This window comes from Pteronotus mesoamericanus, unplaced genomic scaffold (assembly GCF_021234165.1).
Source record: "Pteronotus mesoamericanus isolate MK-2021 breed Mesoamerican mustached bat unplaced genomic scaffold, CSHL_Meso_final scaffold_21, whole genome shotgun sequence".
Classification (NCBI taxonomy): domain Eukaryota; kingdom Metazoa; phylum Chordata; class Mammalia; order Chiroptera; family Mormoopidae; genus Pteronotus; species Pteronotus mesoamericanus.
In genome coordinates, this window is record NW_026555310.1 from 13,316,140 (window position 1) to 13,331,086 (window position 14,947).

Genomic DNA, 14,947 nt, shown 5'->3' on the forward strand with positions numbered 1-14,947 from the left:
CTTCCTTTTGACATTTCACTGATCCCTCAGAAATGCAGAATGTGTAGAGGGATAAAAAGAAAATAAGACGGGGTCAAAGCTTACAATTACTTAATGTAGAGGGATTTTGTTTGAGGAAGTACCTAGATAACAACTTCTAAAACGCTGGGTTATTTGCAGTGTAGTTTGAAGTGGGACATATTTGGACCTCAGCAGCAGGTGTGAAGGAAAGGAAAACCTGACATAAGAGGCTCAGGTTCTGAGAAATAACCTGAAACTCTCTGGTAGACCCAGACATTTGATAAAAACGGCACACTCCAGTTTTCAAAGAAGTACCCTAAAGGCAAGTCCTGCAAAACTAGCACCAATAATGGTAATGCTAATCATAACTACTACTTATGGAGTATCCGCTAAAGGACAGATGCCCGTCATGTCCCCATAACAACAATCCAAGGAAGGTTTTATTATCCTTAACTTACTACAGATGAAGTGCAAAGAGGTTGAATAGCTTTCCCAAGATCACATTGCAAGTAGATAAAAGTATTTATATTTTAATTTGCATCTCAAAGCCTGCCTTCATTCTAGCAGATCTTAGTTGTTAAAGGTAGTGAATCCTGTGAATAGTTTATGGGTATGGGAAGCAGGGATTGTGAAAAGCAGCAGCAAAACTTGGAGTCAGGCTGCTGTCTGTGTTGTCATATAGGTAGTTGAATTACCTTTAAGAAAGAAGGAAAAGTAAGACAGAAAAGGATTCAAGATTTAGCCCATGGTGGGGTAGGGTTTTGAAACTTTAGGCTGGGTGCAAGTGAATGGGTACAGGGCAGGTTCTAGAACCGAAGTCGGAACTAGATTGCATATCCAGTAACCAAGGCAGAATCTTAGCCTTGGTGCCTGCCTGACACCCATAGGGGGAATACTGGATTAAGAGTGGGTAGACATCTGAACTTCATTTATAGATTCTAGATTCCAACAGTTTATGGATCTAAATCTGCATTGGTCAAGATTAATTCAAAGAAGGATGGCAGAAAGTTAAGCTTTCATATTGATAACCTTAAGTTTGTGCAAGCGAACAGAATTTGAAGTTTGGGAAGAAAGTAATGCAGTCTTTCTGTACACCCTCATCGCAGTTGTTAGTTCACAAGAATTAGTTTGTAATTACAGTTGCAGTAAAGTTATTTAAGATGGTATTACTCTATGTGTGTTATGTGTGTGGGAGTGCATACATCTGTGCAGTTTTCTCTGATATGCAAATATCTACTTGTCTTGAATGGTTCTTTGCTTTAGTAGTTAAATCTTCCATCTTGACATCTGATTTAGTTGTCATTCACAGCTTTTGGAAAGGTGGCAGAATAAAGTAAGGACACTTTCTGAGTTTATATTTTAGCACTACTAGAACATATGAATTGGGAAGTCTCAGGAGATGTTACTGCTAACTCATGAAATGTGGCAGGCATGCCTTTTTTTATACTCTAGAATATAACATAAATATAGAAGTAGTAAAACATAAAATGACAAAATGACAACTAAAATAACACTTCCTAAGCAGAATATTTCGAGGACTTATATGTGATAGTTTTATGAATATTCTATCAGTCATCTCCTGTAAATTTGAGTTTTTACTTTGACGCATGACTGATTTTTTTTCCCTCTAACATTAGGCTTCAAGCAATATTCAAGAATGAATAAATAGTAACAAGATTAATGACAAAGATGTTTTGTCTGGCTTACTTTTATGACACAAATAATTTATCAAAGTCTTTAAGAAATCTGCCTTTATAGCCTAAAGTTATCGTTTTGCTAGAGACTTAAAAACTTCTAATTTTTTTTCAAAATACACTCAGTATAGTAAGTATACATTATAATATGGTTGGCAGATTCTTAGAAATCCTGGGAATAAACAAGTGTTACCCAATAAATGCAAAATCGAGTTTTAACTTATGCTATTGAATGTGAATTCAAGAATTCAAGAATTGTTTTGGTTTTATCCTTTTTTCTCTTTATCACCTAAACACAGAGCTTGACAGTTGGAAGATGCTCAATAAATAATTGTTGAAGCATAGTTATTTTTTAAGTGTAAAATTTTTATATTTAGAATTAGCCAGCGGGACTCAGTTTAGATGATCCCAATTTTGTTGGCAACATCCAAAGCATCATAGTCTGGAGCCAGTCGAACGTCCGCCTTCTTCTCCCCATCAGGCCTGATCAAAGTGTTGACCTTGGCCACATCAATGTCATACAGCTTCTTCACAGACTGTTTGATCTGGTGCTTGTTGGCCTTGACATCTGCAACGAACACAAGTGTATTGTTGTCTTCTGTCTTCATAGCTGACTCCGTAGTCAGGGGGAACTTGATGATGTAATAGTGGTCAAGCCTGTTTCTCCTGGGAGCGCTCTTCCGAGGATATTTAGGCTGCCTTCGGAACCGCAGTGTCTTAGGCCTCCGGAAGGTGGGAGACGTGCGGATCTTTTTTTGTGTGTGTGGCTGCGGACGCCTTTTAGCTCTGCTTTGCTTTCAAAGCCTTCGCCTTGGCTTCGGCTTTGGGAGGGGCAGGGGCTTCCGTCTTAGCTTTGGGCGCCATCTTCATGACAATGGAGAATCATAGTTTTTTTAATGAAAAAAATCCGAACGGTGTAATAATAGATTAAAGGACCAGCATAAACATGAAGTGAGTTTTATGTAATGAGCCATCATATTTTCCTTCTGAATTGAATACTACTGATTCAAAACAGACAGTAAGATCCTTTCTGACAAGCAGAATGAGGCAAAGAGTTAAGCAAACCTTGAAATCAGCCAGCCACCAGATGTGCATTACAATATGTGAAAAGCATTGTGCAGACACTGTTATAAAAGAGAATTGAATCAAGACAGGGTGTCTCTTCCTACAACCTAAGAGAGATTGACCCAAAAACTCAATTCCTAAACTGACCTTTAACATGTACTGCAATGTGCTCCTGAAGCTTGGAGTTATTTTTCATTCCTAAGGAGGTGTTATTTGAATAAAATAACATAAGCATTTATACCAGTAATTTTGAGATTGATGTATTTGATAACATACTTAATAGCACAAATTTGCCCAAGCACAAGAATATATCCTGGCATCTTTATTATTAATAATATCTGTGCAGTATCACTTTTAGGTTTGCAAAATAATCAACACTATCTTTTATTGTGTTCTTATCATAGCCAGGCAGTTTACAGATATTTAATTGTAGAAATAGAATAGCACAGAGTTTGAAGTTAGATATAAATTCAAATTCCAATAGCATTGATTACTCAAGTGGAAAGTTATTAAATATTGTGAGCAACACATTTTCTTGTCTATAAATTAATAGCCTTACCTTCTTTTAAAATTCATTGTGAGGTTGATTAAGCTCTGTAAAACCATTATATATAATGTGTATTATATATACATATAAATAGATAGATATAATGTTTTGTGTAGTATTTTTCTGTGAGTCCTTACTTAGTTATTATGTGCCAGACATCTTCCCTCTGAGAGGTTTAAAACTTGGCTAATGTCAGTAACTGGGTTGTTGGAATTCAAACCCAGTTTTTTCAAATGCAAAAGCTCTCCCTGCTACACCATACTCCCTTGTATTATAATCACTTCTCTCCCCCGTCAGCAGAGTGACAGAGCAATGTGCTGATGGTGACACTTTCAGATCCTCAAAGGGATTTATTATCTCAAAATGTTCTCCTGAAAGTACCCCTATATTCTTTTTTCTAAAAATGTTTAACTCATTTCAGTTCATACTGGTTAGTGTATGTTCTAAATTAACCTATATTCTTAGCCTATAAACCTAATTTCTGTTCTAAGAAAAAACTACCATATACCTATAAAGAGAATCCATATTAGTTTTTTATTAAATGTAAAGCATAATAGATTCTTTACTTAGAAAAAAAATGATAGAGTTTGTTTCAGTACCTGAATAGTATTTAGGGCTTTTCAGGCACAATTTTTAAAAACAGAAGAAATATTACTCTAGTTAATACCAAGAGAACTGCAAGGGATCCTGTGCTGTAATAGCTAACTATCATCATCATCATCATCATCATCATCATCATCATCACCATCATTACCACCATTTAAACAACAACTCCAAACTTGAAGTGATAAATCAAATGTGCAGTGTGTGAAAAGAATTTGTTACTAACAATAGTTGAAGTACTCCTGTTTTCAAATGATTAGCTTTTAAAATTAAAAAAAAAATTTAAAAAATTCGATTTGATTGCAGCTTATCTCAGTAATCATATTGTCCCATATATTTTTTATACCCTACTTGATGAGAAGGAGGCTGAAATACACATAGAAAAAGTCAGAGGTATATCCAAAAAAGTGAAGCTTTTATGTGAATGCCACTGCTTTGGTTTCAATCAGAAAAATATAAAAGAAAAGTATAACCCAGAAAAATCATTTTGGGTTAACTACAATGTTCTGCAAGTATATGTGACGAATTTTATCTATATAAATATTTATCTATAAATATATATACACACACAGGGATGTAGTAATCACCAAGAAATGGATGAGTATCTGAAATACTTCGTTTTTGAGGAAAGCAGGAGAAAACTGTGTTTTAGGATTGTTGGAAACAGTTCAAGAAATGATATTACTAGAGATGATTTTAGCTATGTCATACTTTTAAAGCCATAATAATTTTACATGGACTATAGGATAGGTTTGGAAACAATTAAGAATGAATGCTGACATTAGAGGCTGGCAAATCATTATTAGCAGTTTGACTTCTTCATTACGAGCACCTTATTGTTATGCTCCCAAATAGGAGCTGTTTTATTGCTGATACCTTATGTTTTATTTTACAGGTATATGATTGTAAAGGTATTTTGCCAAGTTCTTGCCTTTTGAAAACTAGTGTTTACTATAACACAGTTGCCAGAAATAATATTTAAGAAAATGAGTTATGTTAAGAATATGATAACACAAATCGAAATCAAACTTTTTTGAAATTATTTAATTACTAATGATTCTTATTTACTTATATTCTAGGACACAAATCAATTTCACAGTGGCTATTGATTTTACAGCATCAAATGGTGAGTATTATGACTATCTCCTAATAAAAATTATCAGCAATTAAGTGAAAAATATTTATTTTCATGAGGTTTAGAAAGTATTTCTACATTTCCATACTTTTGAAGTGTTTTGTATAAAATTCAGATATTCAGATAATTTTTTTCTTTTCTTTAATTGATTTGGGGGCAGAGGGAAAAACATTGATTTGCTGTTCCACTTATTTATGCCTTCATTAGTTGCTTCTTGTATGTGCCCTGACGGGAGATTGAACCCACAACCTTGACACATGAAGTGTCATTCTAACTAACTGAGCTAGCTGACCAGCAACTCAGATAATTTTTCTTTTTTTTTAACATTATGAATTAGTTCAGGTATACAAATGGCTACATAAATAGAAAGTACATTATAGTCCCACTCAAATTTATTAAATATCAAAACATGGTCATTTTTATTTTACATATTTTTAAAAAGAAAATTTTAGATCTAGTTGACCTTATTGTGTACCTCTGCCCCATTTCTTCTACCCACCCTTCTTCTCCATATGTAACTATAATTTTGAAACCTGTGTAATTAAAATCCTCATTTTTATAGTACTTTTGCATATATTAATTTATATAAATGAAATTCAAGTTCATGTACCTTATTTGACTTGCTTCATTTTTACTTGATTTTTCTTAAGAATTATCCATGTTAACACATTTATATTTAATTAGTTCAGAAATAATGTCATCTAAGGGCCCATGTGCAGATATTAGTAATTTGTATATCAACTATTTTAATAAAGGATAGTGGAATTTTAATTTTATTTTGAAGTATCTTTATTTCAAATAGGACAGTCAACTGAAATCCATTATTTTGTATCATGAGAACATTAATCTCATTATTTATTTTTACCTGAAGTTTTCATCAGTTTGTAGTAATCAAAGTTTCTTTTTTTTCAAATTATTTATTGCATTTATGGCTCTCACATTATATTCCCTTTACCTCACATTTCTTTCATGCTGACTCTCATTTCACAAAATAATAGACTGTTTTGGTAAGAAAACACCTTGGAAATAACTCCAATTTACCTCTTACACAAATGAAAATAAAATATCTAGAATATATTTTTAGTAATAAATACATCTCAACTGCTAGTTCTTGAGGTAAAAATAGAGATTAGGAGACCAAACTCGAATTCAGCCCACCTTAGACTACATGTTAAATTTATTCTCCAGTGTTATGACATGAAGTTTATGTGTTACTCATTACAAGTTACAAGTTACTCATGTGTTTTATTCAATAAATTATGGAACATAAAAATAAAACCTAAAGCTCAACTGGTCTAAAATACTAGCTTTTGTTCATTAATGAGCATTAGCACAGTAAGAAGAGCAAGAATCTACTCAGTGGAAAGACACAAACTATTGGAATTCACATAAAAAAATAGACAACATGAATAAGAGATTGAATTAGTAATAAAAATAAATAAACTAAGCACAAAGTCCAGATAGCTTCACTAGTGAATTCTACCATATATTTAAAGAAGAATTAATAACAATTCTTCACAAATGCTTCCAAAAAATAGAAGAGGAGGGAACACTTCCAAACTCATTCTATGTGGTCAGTATTACCTTGATACCCAAATCAGACAAGATATCATAAAAAAAGAAAAACTAAAGATGAATTTTTTATGGATATGGATATTAAAGTTCTCAAAATAATGCTATGAATTGAGCTATATATAGAAAGAATTCTACATCCTGACCAAGTAAGATTTATCGCTGGAATGCAAGGTTATCTTAATATTAAAAAGTCAAATAATATAATATATTGTATCAGTAGAATAAAATATAAAAACAACATGGTCATATCAATGGATGCAGAAAAAGCATTTGACCAAGTCCAACATACTTTCATGATAATAACACTTGAAAAACTAGGAATACAAGTTGACTTACTAAAGAAGAGAATATTTGAAAAACTCATAGCTAACATACTTAGTGGTGAAAACCTAGATGCTTTTCCTCTAACATAAGGAATAGGACGAGAAAGTCTTTTCAAAATTGGACTGGAGGTTGTGTTCAGAGCAATTAGATATGAAAAAATTGGAAAGAATGAAGTTAAACTATTTTTATTTGCAGATGACATAGTCTTATATATAGAAAATCCTATTTAATCCACTAAAAACATCTGTTAGAACTAATAAATGAAATCAGCGAGATTGATGTATAAAATATCAATATATAAATTTTTGCCTACACACTTCTAATGAAAAATCTGAAAATGAATTTATAAAAACAGTTCTTTTTATAATAATATCAAGGTAATCCATTAATTAGGACTAAATTTAACAAAGTGAGTGTAAAACTTAAACTCTAAAACCTATTCTGAAAAAATCCTGTTGAACAATTAAAGATCTAACTAAGAGGGAAAATATGCCATGTTTATTGATTTGAAAATTCAACATTGTTAAGATGGTAATATTTCCTAAATTAATTGACAGATTCAATTCAGTCTCTATCAAAAATTGAAGATGGATAACTGACCCAAAAATTCATATGGAATTTCAATGGATTCAGAAGACCAAAAGCAGACTTGAGGGAAAAAGAAAAAAACAGGAAGATTCACAAATTCTCATTTTTGAGACTTACTAGAAAGTAACCAAGAGTGTTGGTGTTGGCATAAAGACACATTATAGATCAATGAAATAGCACTGAAATTCCAGAAACAAACCCATGTGTCTAAGATTAACTGGTTTGATAAGTGTACCAAAGCAACTGAATAAAGAAATATAGTCTTTTCAACAAATTATTCTTGGGACAACTGGATAGCCATAGGCAAAAGAATGAAGTTGGACCCTTACCTTACATAATATATGAAATTCATGCAAAATAAATATAAGGGTTAAAATTATAGAACTATTAGAAGAAAATATAGGGATGCATTTTTATGACCTTGGATGTGGCAATAGATTCTTGGGTATGACACCAACAACATAAGCAACAAAAGAAAAAAATAGATAAATTGAATTCCATCAAATTGAAAGCTCTTTATGCTTCACAGGATATTATTAACAAAGCGAAAGACAAATCCGAGATTGCAAGAAAGTATTAACAAAGCATATATCTCATAGGAGACTTGTATGCAGAATATATGAATACTTAAAACTCAATAAAAAGGCAACTCCCTTAAAAAAATAGAATAGACATTTCTCAAAAAAAAGATATAAATATGACAAATAAGTACATGAAAAGTTACTTAGCATACTTAGGCATCAGGAAATGCAAATCAAAACCATAATGAAATACTATTTCACACCCACTAGGATGGCTATAATCTAAAAATCCGGAAACAAATGGTGGTGAGAATGTGTGGAGATACTGGAATCCTCATACTCTCCTGGTGAGAATATAAAATGGTACAGCCACTTTAGAAAACACACTGACATTTTCTCAAGATATATCTACCATATGACCCAGTAGTTTCACTTCTGAATACATACACAAGAGAGATAAAAACATACCTCCATACAAAACCTTGTACACAGATGTCTTTAGCACCATAGTAGCCAAAATGTGGAAACAGCCCAAATGTCCATCAGCTCATAAATGGATAGAAAAATGTGATATATTGTTACACATACCATTTGACAATAAACAGGAATGAAATATGAAGTGATAAAATGCTACAACATAGATGAACCTTGAAATCACCATGCAGTGAAAGAAGTTACTCACAAAAGACCATATAATATATAAATCCACTTACATGAAATGTCTAGAAATCACAAATTAATAGTTACAGAAGGTGGTTTAGTTATTCTTTAGGGCTGGACTAGGTGGAATGACTAGGGAATAATAGTGAATAGGTACAGGGTTTCTTCTTGAGGTGATGAAAATACTCCAAAATTGATTGGAGTGATGGTTATACATATCTGTGAATGTACTTAACATCATTGAATTGCATAGTTTAAATGGGTGAATTGTAAGTTATATGAATGATATCTCAATAAATTTTTTTAAAAAGAGTCTATCCAAGTGGGATTTTTTTAAAACAAAGGCAAGATGTACCTCTGAAACAAAATCAGATATAAGTTTGATAGTATTCAGGGTTTAAAATATTTTAGGATCCTTAAGTAAGAGTTATAGCTAAGAATAAGAACTATGGAATCTGAATGCTAAGATTCATATTCTAGTTTTACCAAGTATTGTTGTGTGATTTAATCTGAAAAGTGGGTATAATAAAAGTACCCATAAGTGATTTGTTGAAAAACGAATGAGATATGAAGTAAGTTATTCCATACATTTTAGATTTCATGCTACTGTAACTACTGTTGTCATTAATTGGGCTCTAATATGATCAACCCACTACAAGTTCATTCTTCATATTCATTGTTACAGACACAGAGATGGTACAAACATGGTCCCAGATTCAAGAAATTGACACTCCATTTCGCAGATTGCCATGTTTTGTGGTGCAGAACACAAGAGCCCTAAGAGTAGGAGAGGACAGTAAGGGCTGGAAGAACGAGGAAGGTTGTCTGGTGCATATGAGACAGAAACTGGAGGAGAAGAAAGTGAACTTCCCCACACATTGGTAACCCAAGAGGTAGTGACAGGAAGAAAAATACCGGTAGTGGTCCAGTGAAGAGACTGGTCTGGATGAAGTTGCTGGAAAGAGTTAGGCAACGTCTTTGAATGGGTAGGATCAGGCACTGTTGTGCACGATAAGCTAAGCTGTTTAGACATGCTGAGGTATTAGTAGTATTTTTAAGTTATGGCTCTTAGTGGAATTGAATTAGTTGCCATAATGAAATCTTTGGGTAACAACTCTGCTTATATTTAAAAGTTGTGGTTAAATTAACATTTAGTCAAGGAATGGTATTGCTTATCTGTGGCTCCAGTGGTCTTTTGATTAAGTGACAAAATTCCTCCTTTAAAAGAAAGTGTCACAGAAAATTTTTACCAAATTAAACTGGCTAAGAAGACTTTATCCATAATTTGCAACAGAGATCAAAGCTATTGCAGTAGAAGATAGTGACTCAACATCTCTAACACAAGAGAAGGGAGGGGATTTAAGTGTCTTGGTGCACTAATAGAAAAATACTGGAGATATTAGAGGGGAGTTTGTTCTGTGTTATTGCACCATCTGTATTTGCTGATTAATACTTATTGAAGTTAGGCTGCTTCCCACAGAGACTCTAGCTGATAGGCGTGGTATCTTTCTTACAATGACTTCAAAGGGCTGACTCCCAGATCTTTGAGAAAGACATTCTGATTGTAGAGGATTTAGACCTCAAAGGATGGAGAATTTTACAATTATGAATTATCTAAAGTAAATGCTGTAAGAAAAGGGACCTTGGGGTCTGTAGTCAGGAGAAACCTGCCTAAAGTTTGGTCAAGCTGAGGGGAACATCGAGGCCATTTTGGTCAGAAGATACTTATTTAGACATTTTATCAAGTGGAACCAGCCCTTGAATGTTTATAAACCTCTGGAAATTTAAATGTTTTTACACAATAAATTATTTTTAGACCAAAAGTGTTCTTGGTATAATTATATGTACTATAAACCAAGGGAAGATCTCTATTTTGTTTCTCTCTGGATTTCAAGAGCTTATTATTATCTATTTTCCTTATCAGAAGAGAACTATGCCCTGAGGCTTTCCTTCTTTAGGCAACATTTTAAAGTAGAATTGAGCTTTATGTTCCATATAACTTTCCATTTTTACTTAAGAAACTTAATGGATTTTCAGGCTGCCAAGTGCTGGTAATTAGGGCAAATCAATGTGAATCTCAATGTGTTTAAGTGGCAGCACATACGTTACTTTCTCTCAAATTCATCTGTATTCAAATGTAACGTGCTGCATAAGATAAGATACTGAAAATCAGAACCTTGGGGATGATCCAGACATTAATAACAGTAGTAGTTAAACCTTACATTTCTATGGCACTTTCTTGTTTTTAATCACTTTCTCATGCACAATCTTGCCTTGTCCTCCCAGTAACACTGGGGTAGAATTTATTACAGGCATTTTATAGATGTTATCCTACAAATGACAAGATTCGGCTTTGGGCCTTCTGCCTCCTACCTTAATGTTTAGTTAGAAACTCTGAATAATTTTTCATATTGAGATATTTTATTAGCTTGAATTTGAAAATCATTGTGCTGTCCTTTTTTAATTGATAATTTGGGATACTTCTCAAATACTTAATTTGTTTTTGTAATACCACTTTAGGAAGACCTCATAATTATTCAAGCCCATTAATTCAGTTGGATCTTCTTATATAGGCATAAGAATTCAAGGTAAAAGCACATGATATTTTTAAAATAAATATTACAGTAAAATGAAATTAACAAAATACTTTTATACTTCTCTGGAACTGAATTTCAAGAATAGCCTGTGCAATTGACAATGAGGAATACTTTCTGCCGGGGGCGGGCGGGACCAAAAAACCCTGCATATACTTGATCTTCAGGAAATTTTCTACATGTACGATTGAATGTAATAAATATTTCCATGTTAATATCCATTAAAAAAACTATTCGGCACACTATGGATGTAGGCAGAAACATGTAATTTCTAAATATCAAGGAAGAGAAATAAATATCAAGACATGGATATTAAGGAAAATGTTGTCCAAAAAAATTGCACCTTTAGCCTCATCACTCATGTTTGAAATACGTTTCTGTCATCAGGCAACCCGGCCCAGCCCACTTCTCTCCACTACATGAATCCTTACCAACTGAACGCCTACGGGATGGCACTGAAAGCTGTGGGAGAAATTGTTCAAGATTATGACAGTGATAAAATGTTCCCAGCTCTGGGTTTTGGTGCAAAACTGCCTCCAGATGGAAGGATATCTCATGAGTTTGCTTTGGTAAGAATATATCACAAGGATTTGTTATTTTTAAAAAAATTATATATTGGATTTTTAAATAAGTTCACTTCTTCTGCTTTGGCCAATCTTGTAGCAGTTCTTTTTGACTGTAGACTCAGCTTGATTTTGCTAAATGATTGATTTAGGAGCGTAGTATTAATTGAAGAAAAGACAGTTAAATAGGTTAGCAATAAATCTACCTACACTGCATCTGATTTATAAGTAGGGGGTCAATTATGGTTACTTATGGCTGCATAACAAAACTCCCTAGGAGTTTGAGGTATAAACCAATGGCCAGTCTGTTATGCATGATTTCTGGGTCAGAAATTCAAGGAGAATACAATGGGAGATGCTTTATTTATGTATTTATTTTGCAATGTCTGGGGCCTTCCTGGAATGGCTTGACTGGCCAGAGATGGCTGGAATTGTTTGAATAGAGCCATATTCTTGATTCTGGCTGCCACTTGGATTCCTCTGTTCTTCTCCATGTCATGTCTTCTGGGGAGAGCATGCTCTCTAAGACGGCTTCTTTGCTCATGTCTGATGCCTGAGCCGGCATGACTGAGAGAGCTGGGTTGCCTGGACATCGTCCCCTCTTTCTGCATTACAGCCTCTCCGTGTGGTTTTCATCAGCTTTATCACAGTGTGGTGGACTCATGGTAGGCAGACTTCTCACATGACAGTTGGCTTCCCAGAGTGAATATTCTATAAGGCTGGGGCGAGGTGCAGGGCTCTTTATACCACAGCCTTGGAAGACCCAGAACATTCCCTCTGCCATATTCTCTTAGTCAAGCCAGTCAGTAAGGCCAGCCCAGTGCCAAGGTAGCAGAAGTAACTTTTACCTCTCCAAGGGAAGCAGGTCAAAGAATGTGTGGCTATTTTTAATATATCTGAAATGCATCTGATTTATAAATCCTCTGTTGATAAATAGCCTCTTCTAAAATGGCACTTCAAAGGTAAAGAGCTAATTATAGCTAGTGTTAATTTTTTCAAATGTGAAGCAGCACTGATGGTTATAATTAATTAAGATTTAAATATACTGTAGTAGGTATGATTGGAATAAAAATATTTCTCTAATACATGTTAATTTATATAGATCTACTTTCCCATTGTGCGATTGCAGATAAGCAATGTGTTACAGTCTTCCTTCGAAATAAACTCCACATAGAGAATGCCTATCGGCCCAGTCAGCCTTACTCTTACATGCACTTTCTCATAAATAATGGGGAAATTGATATAGGAATGTGATCTATTATTTGAGAAAAAAATTAGGTTTCCCTAACAGAGGTACCTCCCTAGCCTACCCTACATGTTGTCGCAGGTAGATAAACTCTTCTGTCGCCCACATTTTTTTTGTAGGTCTTTGTTTATTGTTTTTATTCTTATTACAAAAATAATACATGATCATTATAGGATTTTTTTAAGTCTGCAAGCAAAATAGGCAAAAACGAACACTGATATATAACATTGTCCAAAGTGAACAATAATAGTACCTTTACCAAGTGATCACTGAGTATTGATCTAAATATTTTATGCTTATTTTCTTATTTCATCTTCACAAAATTTCTGTGTGGTAGGTATATCATAGTTGTCACATTATGCCACTACAGCAAATGCCCTCATTTTAAATATGGTAAGAAGAGTGCACCCAAGAGTTACATGACGCAGCTCAGAGGCTCAGAGTTTTAACCAGGGTTCTAACAGACAAGACTTGAACTCAGATCAATCTTGTTTTAGAATTCCTTCTCTTGACCACTATTTAACCACATTTTATGAAATACCTGTAACACTACTGCTTAGAACTGTGCTTTATTAACAACATTATCTATATGTATATGTAGATACATACATAATACATATAAACATGTACACATGTATATACACATATATAATGGTAATACTTATATACATATATGTGTATCTGTATACATATACACATTTCCTTTAAGTGATGTTTATTTTTCTTAAATATTTTAAGAAGAGTATTTTAATATTTTTATTGCTGTACTTATTTTTCCTTTCTGTTCCATCACCCACAATTTCAGAAAAGGTTGCTATAGGGTTTGATTCTTTCTCCCATGAAATAGCCCACATGCCACACTCCCAATGTCATATAAAAATGAATGTCTTTTGGGATTTTGTTTCTAGGGGAATTAAAACTTTGCAGAAATTTATAAAACCGTGAAAATCACTCATGTGATCCTAAGTCTTGAGTGCCTCAGGAAAAAGGTCATGAGCTATTTTAAGCCTAAGAAAAAGAATAATTATGTAAAACTAAATGAGGTTTGTTAATTTTCTTTCTTTGAGTTTTCTCTCACTGTTGCGTATGATTTCTTTTTCCCTTTCTGTCTCTGTCTTATTCTCTCCTTTTCTGTGTTTCCTACCTCTACATTTATTCTTTGTAACCAAACCTATGCAAATAGTACTGCTAAGGAAGACCTTTCTTCTTATTTGCAGATATCTTAAGCTGTTCTTTGAATCCAAAGTTATAGAATAGAGCCATACTCCTTTAAATGTATGAAAAGTAGTCTCCCAAATGGATGATGAAAACAGTGATGATGATGATGATGATGATGATGGTTGTTCAACATTAATGTAACTTGTTATGTCACTTGAGTTTTTTCAAAACACTTTTGTTTTCTTAGAAAAGTAAGCCATTCAAAGGTTAAATAAATCTCCAGGGAGGTAGTATTTGACTTGATTTGTGCTAAAGCATTTTGTATTAACTTCACCATATATAACTGCAATATATATTCTATAAGTGCCAAAAATAGCAAATACAAAAACTTCAGTCACACATCAGTCTGGCACTTAATATACCACCTAGTGTTCACACACTCTCAGGTTTCATGGTAAGAAATATGATGTGTATTCACAAATATTTATTTTTATCCACATCAGGGTCAAATAATCTTTCAGGTGGCAAGGGAGGCTTTTTAAAAAATTAAATACTCTCTATTCAGTGAGTTTCAGGTTAGCTCAAATGCTGAAATTGAGCTTTGCTGAATCAAAAATATCTCAGGTAAACCAGCCTTTTCATGTGAAATATGTTTAAGAATGGATGTAATCAGT

General features: G+C 33.5%; 1 protein-coding gene and 1 pseudogene across 1 annotated transcript in view; one reads left to right on the forward strand and one right to left on the reverse strand.

The window, feature by feature from the left end:
• The window catches only part of CPNE8 (copine 8), a 177,437-nt gene that overhangs the window by 126,984 nt on the left and 35,506 nt on the right, over positions 1-14,947 (forward strand). Inside the window, exons 14-15 of the mRNA XM_054591256.1 lie at positions 4,989-5,035; positions 11,694-11,875. Coding sequence (XP_054447231.1) covers positions 4,989-5,035; positions 11,694-11,875 — 229 coding nt within the window. The remainder of the gene's footprint in view (positions 1-4,988; positions 5,036-11,693; positions 11,876-14,947) is intronic.
• Positions 2,093-2,558, reverse strand: LOC129084934 (60S ribosomal protein L23a-like; annotated as a pseudogene).